Raw genomic sequence first — 25151 nt, forward strand, 5'->3', positions numbered from 1 at the left:
AGTTAAAAAAACATAAACAAACAGCGTCCTATTAAAATGCGTGACATTGTGCTAAGTGAACTTCAAAATTAAGGATTATAACTGGAGTGTAGAATTACAGCGAATTCAAAATTTTAGTTTACTTAAAAGGTTATTCTGTTACATGTTAATTATCCTGTTTATTAAAGAGTTGTTAATTATGTAATTTATATGTATTGAATCAGAAATTCATGATGTAGATAAAAATAAACAATTTCTGTATTTAGTTACAGTCCTGTTGTCCTAAAGTCACAATTTGCAGTGTCGTGAATCTGATAAAACAAGTGCCGTTTTCCATTTTGTCTGAGGGTGAGGATTGTGTGGATATCCGGTTTCACTTGGTTACAGTCCTGTTTCCATGAAGTTACTGGACATGAAATTGTCATACGGTATGTTACTCTAAGTTAGTATTTTAAAATGATGGTTTAAATGTAAATTAGTGATTAAATTAAGTTTTATGAGGAAGGCATCCATCTTCAATGTATATTTTGACTATACATTTACATACATTTACATTTACAGGATTTGGCAGACGCCCTTAGCCTGAGCGACTTACATAAGTGCTTTGAGAATCTGCGATGAATTTCCGATGCTAGCTCAATAAGGACCAAAGCTATGAATACCATCTGTCTGAAAACTCCGTTGAGAAGTGCAGAATTTTTTTTTTTTTTAAACACACACACACCAGAGAAGAGCCGAGTAAGACTACAGAAGTACTACGTCAGGTAGTCAGCTAGACAATTCATTTTTAAAACTTTCATTATTTTCCATATTCACATAAATACAAATACAGGATTTTTCTCTTACTGTAAAGAACAGTACATTATTCTTTATTACCTGTACATACTTCATGTTGCCAAAAACGTGATATCATCTGATAAAGTCCAATATGTAAATATTGCCTCAGCAACACCTTTCTACTTTGCACTATAATTATTTAAAAATTTTGCCTTGCCAGCCATGTTCTTCCAGTGTGTATGTATTTTATGTTTTTATAACCTTATATCATATATTTATATCCCTTCTTGTAAATATTACCTCATAAACACCTTATACTACTATTTGCACTTCTGGTTAGGTGCAGAACTGCATTTCGTTAAACTTGAACTTGTGCCATGTGCAATGACGATAAAGTTGAATCTTTATCTTAAATAGACGTATAATATTTTTAAAAGATCGCAAAAAGTGAAACAATTCACCTTTAGTTTCTTAGTCTTAAAAAACTACAAGGTAACTGGCCAGGGAATTAAGTCAATCGTTTTACCAAACTGAATAACATTTAATCCTTAAATCACATGTAACCAATGGGGCCATTTAATACATAACAATTCATAAATTCTAGTTTTCCGCACAGAAATTATCAAGCTTTTCTGAAAACAGCACGTGAACTTCCATACTCCGTTTTCAGTTGCGCTTATGCTGTGTTCCATTTACTTCGGAGGTCGGAGCTGGGTATGACGTCACACCTGAGTTATCCTTCAGTCAGGAAGCCATTTAGCAATACCAGGGACCACTGGCTGCTGAAGTATGTCTCATGCCTGCTAATGTACTACAGTTAATCAGCAAATGGTAACCATGTTCTTTTTAAAAAGGCTTACAACTTAAATGTATTGAACATTTTAACTGAATTTGACTAAATATAAAGTGGTTTAAAAACTTTATGTATCTAAAATGTATCGAAACAAAATAAATGGAGATTCATTTGTAACTTACACAAAATTTTATTCAGTGCAAATTTAATATACACTTGAACCTGAATAAAATCGGAGAAGTCACTGAATGATAACCTGAACAGTTCAGTTTTTATAGGAAAGTTGCAATAGTATATAACTTAAAAAAACATATCATACATCTTATTTCCACTTATTGCTGCCATTTTTGTACAACATGCAGCTATGGACTGGCAGAAATGACATGTTACAATGCATGGTCACTCACAAAGACCAAGCAAAAAAAAAATAATTATTCATGTATCAAACCATACCCGCACCTTCTAGTCTCTTTCTGAATCTTGGAATTCAGTATACATTACAAACATTATAGCTCTACTAAAAAAATAAATGTTTTATGTTTCAGCCTATTTTTCAACCAAATAGTCCACATGACCCTGACCTGCAGTTATATTGGTAAGTGGGTGATAAATTCCAGCCAACTAGTTGCACAGTTTAATACAAAAAAAATCCACAAATCCCTCAGAATTAACATTCAGAATGAGGGAAACAAGTACCCTTCTCAGATATACATTTCCTTCAATTATGATCTGACTTTACACTTTGCAACAAAACACTGCCCTGTGATACAGCACATGTACATCCTCAAGATCAAGAATCATTCAACGAAATCCAACAATTCTGTTAAATCCTTGTCCTTGTTCTGTATGAACTCCTCTGTACATTTTTCCGTCCTTGCAAGGCCCACATCATCCAGTAGTTTCACATACTCCTCTTCAGGCTGCAATAAAAACACTTGAGCATCACAACCATTATCCTCATTTGTATATTTTTTAATAAATGAAAAACACATCTAGTAGGGCTGTACAATATGTTATACTCCATATTCCTACATTTATTAAATTTGGTTATTAGAGCACGGCCCATGCTACTGTTTCGGTATATCATGGAAGTACTAAAGCACTGAAGAGCTGGTGAAGAAAGTGACAGCTCAACTGCCACATATTTAAAAAGAGAAGATATTATGGATATTATGATGTAGAAAGATGTCTGTGACGCGGCAGTACTTCTAGCAGTTTAATGTCCAACGTTTGTTAAGCAAAAGGATACGCTTAATTTATACAGATTACTAACATTTCCAGCATCGACGCCGTCGCCTACATCGACGACACGTGGCAGCCCTGGACTCTTGGCGTTGCGCTTGGTGATGAGAGGTTTACATGCAGCTGCTCGGTCATGGGAGCCCATTCCATGAAGCTCTCGGCGCACAGTTCTTGTGCTGAGGTTAATGCCAGAGGAGGTTTGGAACTCTGCAGTTATCGAGTCAACAGAGCATTGGTGACTTTTACTCACTATGCGTCCTAGCACTCGTCTACCCCGCTCTGTAACTTTACGTGGTCTCCCACTTCGAGGCTGAGTTTCTGTTGTTCCTAAACGTTTCCACTTTGCAATAATATTACTTACAGTTGACCGTGGAATACCTAGCAAGGAAGAAATTTCACGAACTGACTTCTTGCAAAGGTGGCATCCTATAACAGTACCTCGCTCAAACTCACTGAGCTCTTCAGAACGACCCATTCTTTCACAAATTTGTAAACCTGACTAACTGCAGGGCTAGATGCTTGATTTTATACACCTGTGGCAACGAGTCTGGATGAAATGCCTGAATTCAATAAGTGAAAGGTGTGTCCCAATACTTTTGTCCATATAGTGTATATACAACTATATGACTTGCATTTGATGTAGTTTCACTGACTCAAAATGGCTTTGTTTTAAGTCTTTGCCTTTGTGATTCTGAAGAAAAAGACTTCCACATGCCAACTAATTTCTAATGGTACAGACAGTTATACACTATGTAGATTCCCTTGTGCAGGTTTGCTGTCAAATCCAGTTAACCAAGTTCAGCTTCGTATAGTTGCTGTAACACTGAAAAACGTGCCAAATCAGCTGGCTTGATGTCCTATGGGAAAAAAAGCATAAAGATATCTATTAGTGTTCAGGTATGTGCCTATTAAATAAGTCAAAGATAAAACAGTAATCAAACATTTACAGACTCCTAACCACTTTGCTACATGCCACCCATAAAACAAGAGGTAGTAAACATGACAGACACACCTGACTGTCTTTAGAAATCACAGCCGTCAAATAACTTCATACATGTGGGTTTAATTTGAAATATTGGGTAGACATGCAGATCAATAAATTAAAAAGACATATTACAACCACTGACAAAACTGCTAAAAATGCAGAGAAGCATCACAGCAAAAAATGACAGCAAGTGAATTTACTTTAGTATGTGCTTTTATCATATTCCTCCAAAAGTATAATCTTTTCCTTTTCTGACGAAATTGGTTTCTCCTCTTTTCTTCCATTTTCCCCCACTATAGACCAAGTCTGAGATCATAACAGGCATCACAAGCAAGCACAAACAAATGGTCTACAAAGAAACCATAAAATATTAGAGTTGTGAAATGTTTCAATGCAGTAAATCCCTTAAGGTTTTTCCTTAACTAAAGACACCTTTTATAGGCTGATTGATACTTCTGCGTTGCAATAAGTACGGCATAGCCGTGGATCCTACACCATAGCCTTCGCCATAACCTGACGTGCACCTCCCCAAAAAGGTAATTACGCATCGCAGTGACGCAGACCACGTGAACTGTGATTGGGCCGCTTGGTAGCATTGGTTTTTATGGGAGCAAAATCTTTTACAAGATTAAAAAAGTAAAAAGTACTGCAGGGAGTACCGTATTACTAATAACTTTAAAACTGTTCATAGCAGTTTGTCCGTTTCACTACACTGCTTGTATTTGTGATTGCTGCAGTACATCTGTAATATCACTGCTGCATGCGTGCACCGACCGCGACAGTCCGCCGACAAATGCACTTTATTAACGCGAGCAGCACTGAAGCGCATGCGCAAACTTCCGTCAACGGGCTAGTCAAACGTCGTGCGGCGTCCAGAACACGGGCGCTCTACACTTACCATGACTGTGAACTTCTAACAAACCATAATTTGAAAATACTGTTCGAAACTTGAAAAAAGCAACTTAAACATAAAAAACGTTCTGTAATAACCGCGTCAAACAAAACGGCCCACAAATAGAAATTTACAATTTCAGGTCTTCACAGCAGCTGTCAATTTTCACCTTCTGTTCGAATTCACTTCTCATTTGGACAAACGAAATAAACGAGTACAGCTATACACAGATCTCCTTACCTGCTAGTATAAGAGGAAATGTCTTACTTCTTCAGCAGACGTTCATGCACCCTATCTGCGACCCTCTAATGGCGGTCCTGGATCTGAGATATTCTACAACAATTAGACTTCCTATGTGTCATTTCCGGTGTTTCTTTCCGAAATTTAAAAGTCCAGATGCACTCTTCATCTCGCACATCTTTCGAAGTATGCGGAGAGAAAGAAAAACACACCACGTTTAGTATTAAATATTAAGACAAGTATGGAATATTTATCTATTGGAACAAATAAAACATTAGTGGCAAAATAGTTCAAAGACTGAAATCATATGGTGCATATAAATTAATTGTAAAATACTTTGCTTTATATACGGGATTGTAACCAGATATCCACACACTCAGAAAAAAAGCAGAAAACACCATAAAAAAAATCACATTTACAGCTTTGCAAAGGTTGTTGGGGTTCAAACATTGCCTTGCATACCCATAACTTAACTTTACTGGAACTGACTGTGTGTCCATATAAAATCAATCTAGGGGCGGCGTGGTGGTGCAGTGGTTAGCACTGTTGCCTCTGGGACCCGGATTCGAGTCTCCGCCTGGGTCATATGTGTGCGGAGTTTGCATGTCCTCCCCATGTCGTCGTGGGGTTTCCTCCGGGTACTCCGGTTTCCCCCTACAGTCCAAAAACATGCTGAGGCTAATTGGAGTTACTGAATTGACCGTTGGTGTGCATGCGTGAGTGAATGGTGTGTGAGTGTGCCCTGCGGTGGGCTGACCCCCATCCTGGGTTGTTCCCTGCCTCGTGCCCATTGCCTCCGGGATAGGCTCCGGACCCCCCGCGACTCAATTGGATAAGCGGTTTGGAAAATGGATGATCAAATGTATATTCACTGCCCAGATAAACGACTATAATATATTATAACCGTTTATCTGGGCAGTGAATATATATTTGATCAGTAAACACATATTTAAATGTATTCATGGGAGCAAAGAAACTGTACATGCCAGGCATATTTATACTGCTGATTGAAGAGTTATTTATATATAGCATTAATTAATGTGCCCTAGGCATTACTGGTCTGCAAAACACTCAAGATAATATGGAATATTATTTAGTACTATATAACGTAGAACACAAGTATTATGATATTATGCCAAATATCCATGATGTAATCATTACAATATAAACATTATAATGTAATCAACACAACGTAATCAACTGAGTATGTATTTGCACCTTTTGTTAGTCTGAGATTCTGTTAGCTACTTTATGTTAGTCCTGAATCTATGAATATTCACTTTTATTAGTGTATATTTTATCACTTTGTTAAAGGACAAATATATTATCAACCTTTTAGTTAGACAATGTGTAAAAGGCTGAAACTGCCTAGGTTTACTACTGAAGGAAGGGATTCGCCTGAGTTCACCAGAAGTTCACGGCTGAGCATTTTTAAAAAACTAAATGGAGCTGCTCACGCCACCATTATGTTCAGCCGAGACCAAACGGTAAAAGAAATAATGGGCAAACTTATCACCTAGGGGTGTGGATTTAAGGGAAAAAACAATTATTGTGAATGGCTGAAGGAATGATGATGCTTAAGTGACGAGATATTGTTAAATGATAAGAACTTATATAAAAATTGGTGTAAAACAGTACTGGACACACTTTTACGTGTCCAGCCTTGGTTGTAACTTCATTGTTGCAATAAAGACTGAATTCTGGATACTACACAAGCAGACCTCTGACTTCTGATTTGGCGGGGAAGGAGAAAAAACCACGACAATAACAACACCAATTTCATTTAGCCCACTATTTTACAAGATTAAAAAAGTACTGCAGGGAGTACCGTATTACTAATAACTTTAAAACTGTTCATAGCAGTTTGTCCGTTTCAATACACTGCTTGTATTTGTGATTGCTGCAGTACATCTGGAATATCACTGCTGCATGCGTGCACCGACCGCGACAGTCTGCCGACAAATGCACTTTATTAACGCGAGCAGCACTGAAGCGCATGCGCAAACTTCCGAATTACAGTACTGTAATTACAGTACTGAATTACAGTACTGGTAGTCAAAGAAAATTATAATTTTCTTTGACTACCAGTACTGTAATTCAAAAATCTTTTTGTATGTTAAACTGTATGAGCAAAACCAGAGAATAAGAATGCATTTACATCTAAATAAACCGAAATGGTTTATGTGTATAATTTCCTTGATCACATTCCATATATTACAGTAAGCTAATATTCGACGATTCTTTTAATCGTATCAAAATAAGCATTCACCTGGCGTTTTGCGTCGACCAGACCGATTATTTGTGAATTGTATGTACAGTAATATATGGGTTATTCTCTATTTGGATTAGAAAACAACGTCACAGAGACTGCAGGGTTTTTAAAACATACTTAAAATATTAGCAGGCGGCATGGCGATGCAGTGGTTAGCACTGTTGCCTCACCACTCTGGGACCTGGGTTCCCCCCACAGTCCAAAGACACGCTGAGGCTAATTGGAATTGCTAAATTGCCCGTAGGTGTGCGTGTGAGAGTGAATGGTGTGTGAGTGTGCCCTGCGATGGCCTGGCCCCCCATCCTGGATTGTTCCCTGCTTCGTGCCCATTGCTTCCATGGATGGATGACTGTGTGGCACTTTGGCATCCCATAACTACAGGAACACAGGATTGTAACCAAGTAAAACTACATATCCACACAATTCCCATAATAAAACCAAATGGAAAATATCACTGTAGTTCAAAAGCTTACCACTGTTGCTAGGGGGTTCCTGTGTTTCTTTTTCTTACTCAATTTAATCTGTCCACAGATCTAACATTTTCCCATACATTTCACTTGAAAGCAGCTTATCATTATTGTATCATCCTATACAGTCCTACATATTTACACTGTAATAATCTGTAAATGTTGCCTTCCCAGCCATTTTCTTCTGTCTGTATGTATTTTACATTTATATAACCTTAAATCATTTATATCCCCTCATGTAAATATTAACACATAAGCACCTTATACTATTTGCACTTGTTTAGATGCAAAATTACATTTCGTTATACTTCAACATCTGCCATGTGCAATGACAATAAACTTGAATCTTAAATAGAAATATCCACACATTTTGATCATTTTTAATTGAGAGCATCATGCATGTGCACCGTCTTTGTGCGTGAAGTAACCAAAGGTATAAACCGAGCAGCGTTATAAAATATTGTCTGGTAGACATGTGCTGAAGAGCCACATAAGCGAATTTTTAGACATATAGCAATTACAACTTAACTCATTATTACTAATTTCTCATTTACATGCTGGGGACGGGGCTTGAAGTGCTTGAGCACCTGCCCGGTTTAACTAAATGTTTAACGTAAATCTGTGCATGAGCCATACAGGTACTGAGGTCCAACACCAGCCCCTCACAACCCATGTGCAGCCCTGCTTGTTTCTATAAATCTAAATGAAATACAGATGAATATGTGACAACTGTCATTTTTTTAAAGTTTAATTCATGATAGCTGCCCAATTCTGACACCCGAGCGTATCATAAAATAACACAACGTTAATTAAAATAGATTTAAATTACAAAAGGAAAACATTTAATGCATATTTTGACTAGACAAATATTTATTTTCCACACTACACAAAAATACAAATACAGTTACTAGAGAGAAATCAATTTCATAACAGAGTATAGTAGGTGCTAGGTAAACTAGGTGCTAAATTGTAAGTCAGACATAGTGGCAGAACATTTAATCCATTGGACTTTTATCCCATCTCATGGAAAAAAAGTAACGTCTAAACTCTATAAAGACACATTGCAACGTTGCAGTTTAGGTCATTCATATACCAAGATGTTTTAAAACTTGTAAAATGTTGAAATAGGAAACAGGCTTTGTTTGGGAGAAAGCCTCTGGGTTGAATCTATTACACACAAAAAACATGGACCAAAATAAGAAACCAGCTGATGCAGGATATGGGGTCTTATGAAGCAGTTTTCTGTCCTCACTACCCAAAGGGTAGTCTGTTTGGAAGGACACATCTATCCTGTAAATGAAGGAACATCATTCCACTGTTGACTCGTGGCATTTCTTGTTCCTTCACTGCTGATTCACGTTATGATGTGTGTTCAGAGACAGATCTCCACACTCCTATTGCAGTGAGTGATAACAAGGGCAACTGATAACACTCAAGGTGAAGGAATCTCTCGTCCCCAGCAATCATATGACACACAAAGAATGTGGAAGCAAAGGTTACTAGAAGTCCAGGAGCTACAGAGGAAGCGAGAAAGGGTGAATTTAATTAAACAATACATTTTTAACAGAAGAAATACATACATTTCTCTACATAAACTCCCTGTGTATTTTAAATTAAATCTGAAGTCACCATTTAGAAGACCTACACAAAAGGGCCTTGCAGACTAACCAGTTGTGGTAAGATCTTCTCAAAGTGCTCAATGTCAACCAGGTCACAATCTTCTGCATCTGCCTGCTTCACTGATCTTCGGGCAGCCTCTGGAGGACAAGAGTAAACTGCAACATGAACATCTTGCTAATGTGTTGTATTAAGCTGACATCATTGTCAAAGTAGCAAAACATGAAAACGAAGCGGCGGCCATTTTATCAGGGAACAAGTTAGACGATCATTACTATAGACTGTTGTGTGCTTCACTGTATTAACATTAGCAAGAAAAACCCAAATCTAGCTGTCTTTATTATACTTTCAGTTCGTAAAAATCAAGGCAAAGAAACCAAAGAACTAACAGAAAGGAGATGAAAAGCTTGACTGAAAGCCCTCAACTGAAAGAACATTAAACAACAACAAAACAACAGTACTGTCAGGAAGTGGCACACTGTATGTGCTAAGCATTTCCTTACAGGCAGAGACGGGCAGTATTTCAATTAAATGCATTTAAAATATATTTACTTTTGAGTGAGTATTTTCTCATTTTTATTTTGCTGGACAGAAAAAAAAAATCACACATTATAACAAAATACTTTAAGAGATTGTATTTCATGTAGTTAAAATGTTTAAAATGCTTAATAAAAATACAAAAATACATCGTCCTGACAAAACATTTCATTTTCAATTAAATATGGGCTTGAAATACTTTTACTTATTATTTCAATGACAGAAAACAGCTAGCCAGACATCAGATTAATCCCAGAGATAATTATAAAACAATACCTACCTTCTACAAATATCTTCAGCAGCTCAGTCATCAGAATGCCTGCGTCACCGCTTACTTTAAAATGAGAAAATACATACATACAAAATACATATCATGTATGTAACTGCGTCCAACTGCTTGCTTAAATGGTTGCAAAAAGTGAAACAATTCAAACGTTTCCTTACTTTTAGTTTTTTCGTCTTTGAAAAAAAATGACAAAAGCTTGCCCACCGTCTCCTGAAAATACACACAGCATACAGTTTACCAGGATTGCCAGCTCTCCCGCATCTTGCGTAAGAATTTTCAGACTCTCACGCAAGAAATCTTACGGCAAAGCCAAATTATTCCATTAAATACCAATAAATAGCTACGTCAAACGTGTTGGGGTAGTTTGCTTACCATACAGACTATTTATAAGGTAATCAAACTGTTAAATACGTTTGCAGACTGAAACGAGACTTGAAAATCTCAAGCCAGCCATGATTTAGCGTCTTCAATTTACAGCAGCGTCACTAAAACATACTTATGCTAATAAACCCACAGCATATTTACGGCATCAATAAAACAGCGAATTACAAGTTACTCGGCTATAGGACTAATTCAGCCCCATATCAAGCTGAATAACGTTTACTCTTAAATCACATTCGAATGATGTGAGCCACTTAATACACAGTAATTAATTAATTCCAGTTTTTAGCGCAGAAATGACCAAACCTTTTTGAAAACTGCACCCGACCTTCCGTCCTCCATTTTCAGCTGCGCTCAGTCTGCGCGCTCTGCTTGGCGATTGGTTGAATGTCCTGTTTCTCCGCCAATCGGAAATCGAGCAACATTTCGTCACATGGATGGGATCCATGTGGATGGAAAAAAAGTGATCAACCTGACAACGAATACCCAAAGTAAAATTACGGTTGAATGGCAAACGGTTTCAATAGAATCTGCCAGCCAGCTTTTGTTTCATAGAAATGTATTAAATGCATTGGCCAAATGTCTCTCATCCTGGGGTGCGTTTCCTAAACAACGACGGAAGTTAGGATTAACGATGCATCGTACTATGGTAGTTCAAACTAACCAACATCTGAAGTATGATTGTTTCCCAAAACCGTCGTACTACACAGTTAGTTCTTAACTATCGTAGTTCGGAGTACAGTGGTTCCAGCGATGATTAATCTGACTCACGACGAGTCGTGTGCAAAAACTCACAAACTTAGTAATATTATTTCTAAATGGGACAGTTTTCTGTATACATCTATCATGTATAGACATCTGTATATAATATGTAGTGTTATTTATTGACTCAACTCCTTACTCTTCTATACCACGGCATTTTTGCACAAATAACCTTCGCTGCTACCATACAGTAACTTAAATACTGTATCCAGAATGTTACCACCGTTAATTGGCACTGTATGTTGTCTTGTCTTGTCAATCTGTACTGTTATGCTGTCCTGTCTGCACTTATGATGTTGCTCTGTCTTTGTCCTGCTCTGTGTTGCACCATGGTCCTGGAGGAACGTTATCTCATTTCTCTATATACTGTGTGTATGGTTGAAATGACAATAAAACCTACTTGACTTGACTTGAGTTGTGCCGATATCACATTATTACCGGTAATTTACTGAATGAGTCATATAACAAAAATATTATTCAAACATAGCAATAGCGTCATAAAAATATACTTGTATGATGCTTTTTGTAGAAGGAAAAAATATAAGAACTATTATGTATTAGTGACATCAGCTCTATTTATAACTTTTATTATTACTTTTTTTTCTAACTCCTTCTAAAACATGACAAATGGACAAAACACACCTTAGTATAAGCCTAAAAATCAGCAAGAATCATTCCCGTGCTCTGTGACCATTTCATTTATTAAACGATGCGCCATGCAGATGCCATGTGAGGTTTGTGGTGTCCAGAAGGGGCCGTTATTTACCTTTTTTTTACATAGAACAGTAGAAATAGTTTGACGACTTGCACAGCAGGCACTAATGGCGAAAACAGGACCCCCAACCCGTCGAAAGTAATATTCTTAATTTTAGTCATTAAGAACCTAAACACCAGTCTATCTACAAGACCCTCACTGGTCTCATTAGCTTAGACAGACTGCTTGCCGTTTTTGTAAGGGGGTCGTGAGTCTCTGGCGAAGGAGCCAGGGTTACCAGACAAGTGCCTGGTCGTAAACGAGCTCCAGCATGTTCCAGCGCCCCTTTCCTCTTCAGCACTTTCTGTAAAAAACGCCTGGGGACAAGCGGAGATATTCCTAAGAGAAAAAGACACACCTCACACATTGGGGTGGTGAGGGAGGGGCCACCAAGTGTGTCTAACCAGAAGGTTGTTAGTTCAAATCCCTGGAAGGATCCTGCTGCAGGATCCTTCAGCAAGGTGCTTAACCTCATGCCCCTTGTGTAGTACTATTATATAAACAGGGGCCTCATCTGATAACTATTGGTACCATAAATGGTATTTTCATTTTTTCCCTGAGACAAAATAGAACATCAGATGGTCAGACCTAAATGGCACCGGATGAGTTTCATCTACAATGTTTAATGCAAATTATGTTGTGATAATATGTTCTGGCTTGGCACCTAAAGAGGGATATTACTGTTGTACTGTGGGAAGATACTGTGCTTGGCTTTAATAAATACCCATGGTCAGTAAGCAAGGTGTAAGACTGATTGAGGTTTTAAGCAAGTTGTATATAAGACTCATATGAAGTCATTTAGGTCTGACCACCTGATGTTCTATTTTGTCTGAGGGAAAAAAGTAAAATGAAATTTATAAACAATCTGCATAAATAGTGGAACTATGTGAATCAAACTGGTGGAATGAGATCCTGCACCGTATTTAAAGAAAAGAACTTACAGGCTGCACCAGGTCTAAATGGAAGAAATCACTTGTGTATCTGATCCAGGATAAATCATGAAGCAAAATCTCATCTACAATTGGTGTGATTTAGAATTAATAGAATTCTGAATCAAGGATTCTGTCCAAAATATATAATTTTATTTTAACCTGCTAACAGCAGTAATTTATATATAAAAGCCTGAGGAATATACATTATATAGATGTAGAATATGCATGAAAGGTAGTTGTAGCTTGGGATTTACACCACCTGCAAAATGTACACATTTTCAAATGAATCTGATGTAATTTTCTTTATTTCTGAGTGCCAGTGCATTGGACGTGTTCTGGTGCACCAAGCCCATTGTGGTCCCTGTGTGGTTGTTGCAGGTCCAAATTGCAGTCATTGTCATTTTATTGTTACCAACCACAAACGCTAATGCTGTTATGATCCTACCGAGAGACATCCACCTTTTTATTAAGCTCCCACAAAGATCTCAAGCAGTTATTTCCAAAAATGTGATATTTCCAAATTTCAGCCTTAGAGAGATATAGAGATGCTTAAAGAGAGATAGAGTTGTTTCAGGCTTACTCATATTGTAACTTGATTTCCTTTCAAATTATTCTAATAATCAATTTCAAATTATAATTGCATACCAGCATAAGCTTAAAATACATACAGCAATATTTGACTACTTTTATTGAAAATTGCTTTAATCATATTTCTTAAAAAGCCACCCTCCTTTTCTTCTTATGTTAATCATATAGCCCATTTTCAATGTTTGTTAGCTAGTCAGTGCATGCATTGTGCCAGCTGAACCGGCTCAGCTTCTCAGTAGCAGGTTGGAACCCTGTATGACACCTGTATTGCCCACTTAGCTTGGACTGGCTCATCTGGGGTTAGATGTCAATCCCCAGGATCAGACTAATGATCTTTCAGGCCGCCTCTGATGCAAAACAGATTCCCTTAATGATGACGTGACATCAATCCAAAGTTAAACATTCGTTCATAGGTAGTGTTTTATTTTAAAAAGAGTTTATATTATAAGAACAAGTGACATAATAAAAACATGTGACATTGAGTGTCCGTGAGCCACAGGGTGTGGGTCCAAGGCTGGCATATCCCAGCCTCATCTCTTCCCGGTTTTGTGTTCGACTTTTGTTCTCTTCGGTGTAGTTTTGGTTTTTAGTTTTTATTTTCTGTCGTAGCTCTCCCACCGGTGGTCCACCTTCCTTGGGTTTGGTTCTGTTTTTTTTGTGCTTCTTGTATTCTGTATTAGCCCTGTATTCCTGTGGTTAGTGTGATCTAGTTTATCTAGTTTGTTAACCTTCCTAGTTCTATGATTTTCCCTGTTCATTACTTGCACATGTTGTTTGTTTCTCTGTGTTCTGTTTGATTGGTTGTCTGGTTAATGCTTCTCTCCTGCATCCTCATTAGCTCAGTTTGGTCTGTGCATTGAAGTTCCTGCCTTTGCTCATTTCCCCAGTTGCTCACTGAATGTGGTTGTGACAATGTACCATGTGTTTGTTGCTTTGCTCACTTCCCTAATCTTGTTCCCAGTGTTTTGTTTAGATCATGATCTTTAATTTGTTCCTTATTGTTGCCCCTTGTGCATTGTCCTTTTATTTTGTGCCTTCTCTGTTGTGTTCATTATTACTAATAAACCCCTATTGTCTTGGAGCCACACTGTGGATCGTCACCTTCTTTCTGCTTGCAACATGCCCTGCTGTGACATATGAGTTACCAGTACAATTTCAATGGGTGTCTGTAGAATGAATCCAGATTTAACAGGGGGTGCTGAAAAAGGCATCTCCTTTAATTTTACATTCCTGTATCTCCCGTCAACAAATGCTTTTTGTAATTTGTATTTGAGAGAGTCTTAAGTAACCTGTACAAGGTTTACGGGTGTAGCTAATGCACAGCCAGATTAAACAGGGGGTGCCTTTCCTGGCAGCGGAGCGCTGAAAAAGGCATCCCTCTTAATTTTGCATTTCTGTAGCGCCCATCAAGTACATGAAAAATATCTCCACGCCCCTTCATCACTACATTTGCACCGACCCCAGCAACCCCTTGTTGTCAAAAACAGAAACATCATTAAACCTGATTAAAACACTTAAAACAGTATTAATCTTGTTTTGTTTGAATATACATAAGTTGAAATTTGAGTTTACAATTTGCACATGCTGGAAGGTGTACATCACTCGCCCTGATGTTTGTCTCCCATTAAGAAAGTAACTGCATTTTATTACTTGAATTTTTTTATGTATGTAGGTTTATAGAAAAAAAACTGTGTATCACAGTTGTGCTATTATGGATTATAAAATCTGGCCTCTGGGGTTATCTTAAAATTGAATTTGTTCAGATGCCCTCTCAGTTGATGTTCTCGGTGTCCACGCAATGTCCTTAGAGTAGGCACTAATCTGGCATTCAGATGCTCTGCTTCCTCACTAACACTGATCTCTCCATTCAGAAGATTACTGATAGCCTCACATTCAGCACAATTGCCATAATTCCAGGATGGCTTATCTTGGTCTGCTGTGGCTGGTGGTGAAAATGTAACATTTGGGAATATTTCTTGGCACAATAAACATGGTGACAGTTCTTCATATATGTGACTGTAATTCTCTCCCTCCCTTACACGGCACACTTGATAAGCCATAGAGTACACTGCAACTGGCAGCGAGATTGACCTATGATGCTTGGAAGCCAAACACACAGCATGGGCCATGTTGTCATTCCATGTCTCAATGCAGGCCAGACAAATGAAAATCCTCGTTGCCTTCCTCCCTTTGCAGCTCACGGAAGCACCAAAGTAGTTCTGGGTTTTCTGACCACCCCTCTGAAAATAGGAGCAGCTCACGACAGTCGCCCCAAAACAAAAGTCATTTCCACAGAAATTACCCTCACTTCTGCGAATGATCATGTCATCATTGAGTTTCTGCAGCACTTCCAGAATGGCAGTAACACTTCGGTCCCCCGTTGTTTCAACAACCTCGGGAAGATATTAGAGGGTTTTATAAAACATGCTTTTCTGGATGTGATACATTTCTCACTTACCAATAGATTATTATCATTATTGTTGTTGTTGTTGTTGTTATTATTTTAATTATTATTATCCCTTTCCAAAGTAAAGAAAATACATTTCACTGGTTTTGATTGAGATATTAGAATTTAGAGATCAATTGTCATTGTTGACACACAACAATGAAATGTGTCCTCTGCATTTAACCCATATGTGACAACGTGACATAGCAGGGGGCAGCTAATTCAGCGCCCGGGGAGCAGTGCTTGAGGGTGGTACCTTGCTCAGGATACCTCAGTGGTGCCTTACTGGTTGGGGATTCGAATCTGCAGTCTTTCAATTACAAATGCGCTTCCCTGACCATTAACAGTATAATACAACCACATACTAAATGTGACCAGTGAGCACTCTTAATATGCAGTTTAATCATATGTTATTCCTTTACATATATAGAGAACAAAACCTAAAAAACAATTTGAGTTGGTATGAAATTAAAAGTTCTTTTTCATAATAAAATATAATTACACCTTTGTTCCTTAAAGCAGATCATGCTAACAAAAAATGCATGTTCAGTTTATTATATCCTTAAGAACTGTTAATGTGCCAAAGATTGTATAGGAGTAAGTCAGAGATTATTCCGGATCTCTTACCACTTCCAACAGTACTGAGAAAGGAGGTCTACGGGGCAACTGGGTTTCGTACGATTGGAACACATCTGGAAACTTCTCAAACAGTTTTGAGTGAAGGTCTGTTTCTAGAATATCTCTTGGATTAATGGGTGGTTTGTTAATATAGCCGATGAAGAAGATGCTGTGTAGAATCTGGCAGGAAAGCAAAAGACGACCATTACATCTGTCTTGGAGTAGACAGCTTTCTCCATCTACAACTTTAATCCATCTACATGATTCAATCCTCACTCACTCACTAGGTAAGAAACTGAATTATTTCATAAGAATCATTTGCTTATGTTTAGATTCAGTGGTATAATTCAGTTAAAGCACAAAATCAGTATTATCACATTTAATAGAAGCATGTGCAAATCAAATATACAACTAAATTATTGAACAGCTTTAGTTTAAGATGAAGGTTGAAGTATTAAAAAATAATTTTAGCAATCAGAGGGTTCTGTGGTAAATTGTTAAAATGACAGTTTCAGGAGGTGACTCACCTCTTTAATGTAACGTCTTCCCCTCTCTTTGCAGAGCTTTCTCTTTGTCATCATTGATTTAATGAATTTCAGAGATTCTTTGATAAACACATTGCTGCTATTCAGCAGGTTCTGTCTTATCTTCATTTCATTCGGTACTAATGGATTCATTCCCTGAAAACTGAAAAAAGGTCACATTATATGATAGGCCGAGGTCTCAGACAGCCATTATGAAGTCTGAGGTTGAGAACACAAGGCAAATGTTTCAAGCCAGCATGTCAAACAGCAATCTACAACTATTATGTAGTACTTTATTACAATAACTACTTATTTTAATACTCAAATTATAAAACAGGCTGTGCAGAACATTTTTGATGACACAGGGTCAGATTTTGTTAATATACACTTTTCTGTGAGGTACAAAAATCTCCATGGTTATGAGTTTTATATAAAACTAGTAACATTGTGTGTATTACAGCATATTCCATATATTAAGTACCATCTACTTACTCGTATTAACCTAGATAAGTTGTGCAGGGCTGGGGCACAGCCTGAATGGGATGCTAGTCTATCACAGGGCACATACACATAGTAGGCAATTAAGAGACACCAATTAGCCAATTAGGGCCTACAAAACTCTCTCTCGAATCGAACCCTCAAGCCTGGAGATGTGCGTTCAGAGTGGGTTTTAAAGATCATAATTCCAAAATCAAACCACCTTTGCCTGTCTGTTAACATGTCCTATACATTCAAAATGTTATGCATTCAAAATGAAGAACTTATTTCCATCCATCCATCCATTTTCCAAACGGCTTATCCTGCTGGGTCGTGGGGGGTCTGGAGCCTATCCCGGAATCAATGGGCACAAGGTAGGGAACAACCCAGGATGGGGGGTCAGCCCATTGCATGGCACACTCACGCATCTTTCACTCACGCATGCACACCTATGGGCAATTTAGCAACTCCAATTAGCCTCAGCACGTCTTTGGACTGTGGGGGGAAACCGGAGCACCGGCAGGAAACTCCACGACGACATGGGGAGAACATGCAAACTCCACACACATGTGACCCAGGCGGAGACTCAAACTCAGGTCCCAGAGGTGTGAGGCAACAGTGCTAACCACTGCATCACCATGCCGCCTGCTAATATTTTAAGTATGTTTTAAAACCCCTGCAGTCTCTGTGACGTTTTCTAATCCAAATAGAGAATAACCCATATATTACTGTACATACAATTCACAAATAATCGGTCTGGTCGACGCAAAACGCCAGGTGAATGCTTATTTTGATACGATTAAAAGAATTGTCGAATATTAGCTTACTGTAATATATGGAATGTGATCAAGGAAATTATACACATAAACCACTTCGGTTTATTTAGATGTAAATACATTCTTATTCTCTGGTTTTGCTCAGACAGTTTAACATACAAAAATTTTTTTGAATTACAGTACTGGCAGCAGGGACGGATTATGGGTTGTGTGGGCCCCTGAGCAAAACGTTCGCGAGGGCCCCCCCCCCCCCACCACCACTAGCACCACCACCACAACCACCACAATTCAAGGGCCCTTGGCAGCCAAACGCCCTCCCTATAGGGTCAGGGGCCCTTGTAGGCAGAGGATCAAAGAATGTAGGCCCTCTAAAATAGACAAACGAAAATACATTGTTGATAAGCGTTGCAAATTGTTTTGGGCTAGGTGCCCCATGGGCCCCCTGCACTCCAAGGGCCCCTGGCCAGCGGCCCCGCTGACTGGCAGTCAAAGAAAATTATTATATGGACAGTGAATGTATATTTGATCAGTAAACACATATTTAAATGTATGCAAATGAATAATAAAACGCACAAAAAAGAATTTCTTCTGTTCTCCAAAAAGTTACTTATATTTTGGTGGATGGCTAGATGAACAACGCTTCTGTTCCCAAATCTCTCCTCAGGGGCACCTCAGCCTTTTCATGTATTTGTTACACTTCACCACCAGCTCAATTCGTTAATTAACGTATATACTTTAATAAATATATGGCGTATTGATTGGCCAAACAAGGTGTGCTAGTGGTCGAGTCAACAAATACACCGATATATTTAATGGTTACTGCATATAATAGGGTGACTTTTAGATTCTTAGATTGTGAAACTAACACACTTTGATACGCATGTTATTAGTTTTACACAAACATCAAGATCATTTAAACACAATTTTCTTTAACTACCTAAGACTACTGCATAGTACTGCATATTTTTTTTAATATATTTTACCTTAAAAGATTTTGTCGTGTTCCGCGTTCCTCAGACAAGTCCGCCCGGTGAATTGTGAATCGAAACTAAGGAAATAAATATTATAGGCGTGGTGAAACTTTTCGTGAATCAAATGCGTTCGTTTTTCTGGTTGTAGGTTTCATTAATGGATTTATTAGGGGTCAAAGCTGCAGGATCTCTATTGTTTGATTTTTTGCAAAAACTCATTTCATAGTAGACTTGAAAACGTAACAGAAAAAATATTTCTTGTGTGATTTTTATACAAATGGAACATTCTGCACTGTAAAAAAAATCTCGTAAAAAATGGTACAATGACTGGGAGTAGCGGCTGCCAAACAAAAACCGTGAAATTAAAGTAAAATATTTTATTTCAAATGAAGTGCAAAAACATTAAATGTACAAAAAATGTCCTTTATTCTTTCGCAGAAAAATACTTCTTTACAGTTTTTTTTATTATGATCAAATACCTTAATTAAAAAGGTAGTTTCAAAAGTTCAGAAGAGAAGTTCAGTTATTTTACAGTTGTTCTTAATATTATTATGATCGAATACCTTAATTAAAAGGGCAATTACAAAGGTTCAACAAATAAATACTGTTATTTTACAGTTTTTCTTAATATTATTGAGATCAAATACCTTAATTTAAAAGGCAGTTTCAAATGTTCAGAAGAGAAATACTGTTATTTTACGGTTTTTCTTAATGTTATTATGATCACATACCTTAATTAAAAGGCCAGTGCCAAAAGTTGAATAGTTAAATATTGCTATTTACCGATTATCTCCTAAATTCTTGCAACAAATCATCTTCAATAAAATGACCACACTAGAAGTTCACCAGAGAAATACTGTTTACAGGTGTTGTCATGCCCGGCTCGTCCGATCCTCGTGTGTGTGCCACGCCCCCCTGATTATCCACTCGTGCTTCCCCAATCGTACCCACCTGTGTCTTGTTATTTCGCCATGTCTTTGTTCTATTTCAGTCCACGCCTTGCCCTGGTTTTTGTCCGTCATTGATGTTAGATGTTCGTTCTCATGTTAGCTGATGTTCTGTCCTGCTCGTAACCGTCTTCCCCATAATAAATCCCCGTTTGTCCCGACTTTCGGCTACCTGCTTCATCCTTGCCTGCTTTTTGCCCACCGCTTAACCGCGGAATCTGACAGGTGTTTTACAAACATATATCATAAAGCAAAAAAAAAAAAAAAATAGATGACTGGCAGCCATGGCAGCCAAACAAAAAACAATAAAATTAAAGTAAAATATTGTACTTCAAATTAAGTGAAAAAACTGTTTCAGTGTTAAAGAAAAATCCATCCATCCATCCATCCATTTTCGAAACTGCTTATCCTACTGGGTCGTGGGGGGTCTGGAGCCTATCCCAGAAGCAATGGGCACGAGGCAGGGAACCACCCAGGATGGGGGGCCAGGCCATCGCAGGGCACACTCACACACCATTCACTACGGGCAATTCAGCAACTCCAATTAGCCTCAGCATGTTTTTGGACTGTGGGGGGAAACCGGAGTACCCGGAGGAAACACCACGACGTCATGGGGAGAACATGCAAACTCCACACACATGTAACCCAGGCGGAGACTTGAACCCGGGTCCCAGAGGTGTGAGACAACAGTGCTAACCACTGCACCACCATGCCGCCCCTGCAAAGATTCAGTTTTGTAGAATTAGGCCTAACAATACTAAACTGACACGGTCGTGCCCAACCAGTCTACATGTGCCTTGTGAACTTGGAGAAGGCATTCGACCATGTCTCTCGGGGAGTCCTGTGGGGAGTGCTCCGGGAGTATGGGGTGCCAGGCTACCGTATAAGGGCTCAGAATTAGGTCTCTGCTTTTTGCAGATGATGTGGTTATTTTGGCCTCTTCAGACCGTGACCATCGGCTCTCACTGGATAAGTTCACAGCCAAGTGTGAAGCAGCTGGGATCAAAATCAGCACCTCCAAATCTGAGACCATGGTTCTCAGCCAGAAAAGGGTGGAGTGTTGGGGAGGAGGTCCTTCCCCAAGTGAAGGACTCTAAGTATCTCTTGTTCACGAGTGAGGGAAGGATGGAGTGGAAGATCAACAGGCAGATCGGTGCGGCATCAGCAGTAATAGAGGTGCTGCATCGTTCTGTCATGGCGAAGAAGAAGCTGAGCCAAAAGGGAAAGCTCTCGATTTACCAGTCGATCTACGTTCCTACCCTCACTTATGGTCATGAACTGTGGATAGTGACCGAAAGAACGAGGTCATGAATACAAGTGGCTGAAATGAGTTTCCTCCGGTGGCTGGGCTCTCCATTAGAGATAGGGTGAGAAGCTCGGTCATTCGGGAGAGACTCAGAGTAGAGCTGCTGCTCCTCCGCATCAAGAGTAGCCAGATGAGGTGGCTCGGACATCTGGTCAGAATGCCTCCTGGACGCCTCCCTGGTGAGGTGTTCCGGGCATGTCTCACTGGGAGGACCCAGGACATGCTTGAGAGAAAAAGTCTCCCGGCTGGCCTGGGAATGCCTCGGAATTCCCCCAGAGGAGCTGGATGAAGTGGCTGGGGAGAGGGAAGTCTGGGTTTCCCTGCTTAGGCTGCTGCCCCCGTGACCCGACCTGGAAAAGCAGTAGATGATGGATGAATAAAGACCGTTACAAAATACGCCTCCTACCACCTTAAAACACAACAAGAATTAAAGAATTTCTGTCTAAACAAGATACAGAAAAGCTTATTCATGCATTTATCTTTAGTAGGCTAGACTATTGTAATGGTGTCTTCACTGGTCTTGATAAAAAAACCAATCAGACAGCAGCAGCTCATCCAGAATCTTGGCACCAGAGTCCACAGGTGAGTAGAGCATATCGCACCGGTCCTTAAGTCTGCACTGACTTCCAGTGCATCACATAATTGCATTCAAAATGTTATTACTTGTGTACAAAGCACTAAATGGTCTCGGGCCCAAATATATTTCTGATTTACTTGAACATCATGCAGCATCCAGACCCCTAAGGTCATCTGGGAAAGGTTTACTCAACATTCCCAGAATAAAAACCAAGCAAAGTGAAGCAGTGTTCAGTTTCTATGCTCCCCATCTTTGGAACAAGCTTCCTGAAGACCCGAGGTCTGCTAAAAGTGTCAGCTCATTCAAAGGGCTTAAAACATTACCGTTTGCTGCAGTTTTTCAATGAATTAAGTCAGTCTATAGTCATACACTATCACTACAATATAGCTTCTTTTCAGTTATCTGTTGCTTTGGCTTCTACGGTTTTCTTATTATGTAATTTTATTATTAGTATCTTTAGTTTTTTTGTTTGTCTTTTAAATGTAACTTTTAATGTCATTTCAACATGCACTTCTGCCTTTGTAAAGAAGTTTGAATTGCCTTGTGTCTGAATTGTGCTGCATAAATAAACTTGCCTTGCCTTTTGGAGACTGATTGAACCATGCACCCGCAATATGATCCGTACAACAAGAGCCATAGGTGCTGTAAAGATGAGGAAGTCATACTTATGTGGCTCTCAGTGGTATGTCTTTTGAATAATCACCAGACTTAGATCTTGTTGTGTGGTACATATCAAGTCACTAACGTAGAGCTTGCCATACTTGAACATGCAATGTATAATATGGCACACTTTCTGTGTTGTCATATTAGACCTGTCACACAGCATACCAGTATGTGACTAACACTACAGTTATATAAATGTATTGATTTTCTGTCCATGTACCTATTTTTTTCCTCAGAGTAAGTAACTACAGTCAACTGATAAGTTCTTGTTTCTGAACCACCTGCCAGTCAGCTACACTGATAGAGACTTCGGGCACAGGGTTGATATTCGCCTGACCACAGCAAGCAGGATTATCTCATCCTGGGCCAACGTTTTCTATACACTCCTGGGTTCAGTGTGCATGTGAATGTCACCAGATGATGTGAAAGCTAACCTTCCTGCTGAGCTCACAGACTTTCCAGACACTCACGTAATCCTGGATTGTGTTGAGCTTAGGTGTCAGACACCATCTTCTCTACTACTCCAAAGTGAGATGTATTCCACCTACAAGTCCCACTGCACCAAGCTCTGATTGGACTGGCCCCATATGGAGCTATAACATTCATCTCCTCACTCTTTGCTCAATCAGTGACAAATAGTTGCTCAAGTAGTCAGGTCTGAATGACCTCTTAATTGAAGACATGGCTGTCATGGTTGATAAAGGCTTTCTAACTGCTGATTGTGTCAAATGCAAAGTTTACTGCTCACCATTCCTGTCAAGACAAACACAGATGCCATCAAACCAGGTAGCAGAGACACAGGCAATAGCTAATCTCAGAGTGTATATAGAGCAGACTATATGATGCTTTAAAAAAAACAACCTGTCTGATAGCCTTATACTTGAATCCAGGAATATTAATCAGGTTTTTAGTGTATCTTGTATGCTGATGAAATTACAGAAATGCTGAATTTGCTGTTTAACCTGGTATTTCTATGTGCTTGCATATTCATATGCACCGTAGAGGGTCTGCATTTTTTTCTATAATAGCATTAACATATGTGATCTCATATGTTATGCGCACTACGTGCCTGTTTGTAAAAAATGCGCCTGCATCAATAAAGAAGTTCTCTTTCCGGTATACGAGGAACCGATGTGATCAATGTAATCATTTTTCTCTGTACAAAATAATGTAATTTATCCCTACATAAGACTAGAGAAAATGGCTGTGCCAACAGGTTATGTGCCCAGACCGCGACATGTAGGAAGTAGGAGGTATAGTGTCATGCCCGGCTCGTCCGATCCTCATGTGTGCCACGCCCCCTGATTATCCACAAGTGCTTCCCAAATTATGCCCAGCTGTGCCCTGTTATTTCGCCCTGTCTGTTTAATATCAGTCCACGTCTTGCCCTGTCTGAGGTCCGTCGTGATGTCCTGTGACATCAGACAGAGAGCATCCCCTGTGACCGAGGAAGGTTACCTCGGTCTCGTCGACGAGGTGCTGTTCTGGACCGCCCAGCCCGGCATCCGGGAAGATCCCCGGGCGTGGGACCTCGCGAGCCGGAGCTAGGACATCCTGGAGGGGATATCCCTCGAGCATGCACTACGTTATCAGGAAGACTATTCCATTCTCTGACTACGCGCTGTGCAAAGAAGTGCTTCCTTAAATCCAGTTTGAAATGTTCTCCCGCTAATTTCCACCTATGGCCACAAGTTCGTGTATTTGAACTAATGCTGAAGTAACTATTTGGTTGAACAGCATCCAAACCTGTTAGAATCTTATATACCTGGATCATGTCCCCCCTCAATCTCCTTTGCTTGAGACTGAACAGATTTAGCTCAAGTAACCTTTCCTCGTATGACATTCCTCTAAGACCAGGAATCATTTTTGTGGCCCTATGCTGCACCTTTTCTAAGGCCACAATGTCCTTTTTAAGATATGGTGACCAAACCTGCACACAATATTCTAGGTGAGGTCTCACCAAGGAATTGTATAATCTTAGCATTACCTCCCTTGACTTATACTCCACACACCTGGAGATATACCCCAACATCCTATTGGCCTTTTTTATTGCTTCCCCACACTGGCGAGAATGGGACATGGAAGCATCAACATACACACCAAGGTCTTTTTCATGATCAGCTACCTTTATTTCAGTGGGACCCATAAAATACCTGTACTTTATATTTCTGCTCCCTACATGGAGTACCTTACATCTGTCTACGTTAAATTTCATCTGCCAGGTATCGGCCCAGTCACAAGATCCCACTGTAGCTGCTGAGCCGCTAATTCAGTATCTGCTACACCACCCACCTTGGTGTCATCTGCAAATTTCACCAGTTTACTGTATATATTGGTATCTA

General features: G+C 39.2%; 2 protein-coding genes and 1 long non-coding RNA gene across 5 annotated transcripts; all 3 read right to left on the reverse strand.

Annotated features, from left to right (window-relative positions):
• Positions 1–1719: 1719 nt before the first annotated feature.
• LOC125717880 (uncharacterized) lies at positions 1720–5016 on the reverse strand. The gene is made up of 3 exons (XR_007384668.1): positions 4909–5016; positions 2823–3648; positions 1720–2469 (listed from the first exon to the last, which is right to left on the reverse strand). It is a non-coding gene; the product is annotated as an uncharacterized LOC125717880 (long non-coding RNA).
• Positions 5017–8499: 3483 nt separating this feature from the next.
• cenpx (centromere protein X) lies at positions 8500–10862 on the reverse strand. 3 transcript variants are annotated; one of them, XM_048991238.1, is made up of 5 exons: positions 10775–10862; positions 10246–10297; positions 10082–10135; positions 9293–9404; positions 8500–9161 (listed from the first exon to the last, which is right to left on the reverse strand). In XM_048991238.1, exons 1-5 carry the CDS (start codon positions 10808–10810, stop codon positions 9080–9082), a joined length of 336 nt encoding a protein of 111 aa, XP_048847195.1. In that variant the 5' UTR covers positions 10811–10862; the 3' UTR covers positions 8500–9079. The 3 variants fall into 3 exon arrangements, with proteins under 3 accessions (XP_048847195.1, XP_048847197.1, XP_048847196.1); XM_048991240.1 differs by having other exon boundaries at positions 9316–9404; positions 10775–10842; XM_048991239.1 differs by lacking the exon at positions 10775–10862 and adding an exon at positions 10460–10756.
• Positions 10863–13910: 3048 nt separating this feature from the next.
• Positions 13911–19404, reverse strand: LOC125717865 (uncharacterized). The gene is made up of 4 exons (XM_048991218.1): positions 19329–19404; positions 17096–17255; positions 16578–16748; positions 13911–15897 (listed from the first exon to the last, which is right to left on the reverse strand). The coding sequence occupies exons 2-4, from the start codon at positions 17243–17245 to the stop codon at positions 15214–15216; spliced, it is 1005 nt and encodes a 334-aa protein (XP_048847175.1). The 5' UTR covers positions 17246–17255; positions 19329–19404; the 3' UTR covers positions 13911–15213.
• Positions 19405–25151: the final 5747 nt, after the last annotated feature.

Source organism: Brienomyrus brachyistius, chromosome 22 (genome assembly GCF_023856365.1).
Source record: "Brienomyrus brachyistius isolate T26 chromosome 22, BBRACH_0.4, whole genome shotgun sequence".
NCBI classification, from domain to species: Eukaryota; Metazoa; Chordata; class Actinopteri; order Osteoglossiformes; family Mormyridae; genus Brienomyrus; species Brienomyrus brachyistius.

What these genes read in the sequence shown, in the direction of transcription:
- cenpx (XM_048991238.1), bottom strand. Translation starts at nt 10,810, where the DNA reads ATGGAGGACGGAAGGTCGGGTGCAGTTTTCAAAAAG. An exon ending in CGGGTGCAGTTTTCAAAAAG is followed by an intron (nt 10,298 to 10,774) that starts GTTTGGTCATTT and finishes GTGTATTTTCAG; the next exon opens with GAGACGGTGGGCAAGCTTTT. An exon ending in GCTGAAGATATTTGTAGAAG is followed by an intron (nt 9,405 to 10,081) that starts GTAGGTATTGTT and finishes CTTGTCCTCCAG; the next exon opens with AGGCTGCCCGAAGATCAGTG.
- LOC125717865 (XM_048991218.1), bottom strand. Translation starts at nt 17,245, where the DNA reads ATGAATCCATTAGTACCGAATGAAATGAAGATAAGACAGAACCTGCTG. An exon ending in GAAGACGTTACATTAAAGAG is followed by an intron (nt 16,749 to 17,095) that starts GTGAGTCACCTC and finishes CTTTCCTGCCAG; the next exon opens with ATTCTACACAGCATCTTCTT. An exon ending in TCTCAGTACTGTTGGAAGTG is followed by an intron (nt 15,898 to 16,577) that starts GTAAGAGATCCG and finishes TATCTTCCCGAG; the next exon opens with GTTGTTGAAACAACGGGGGA.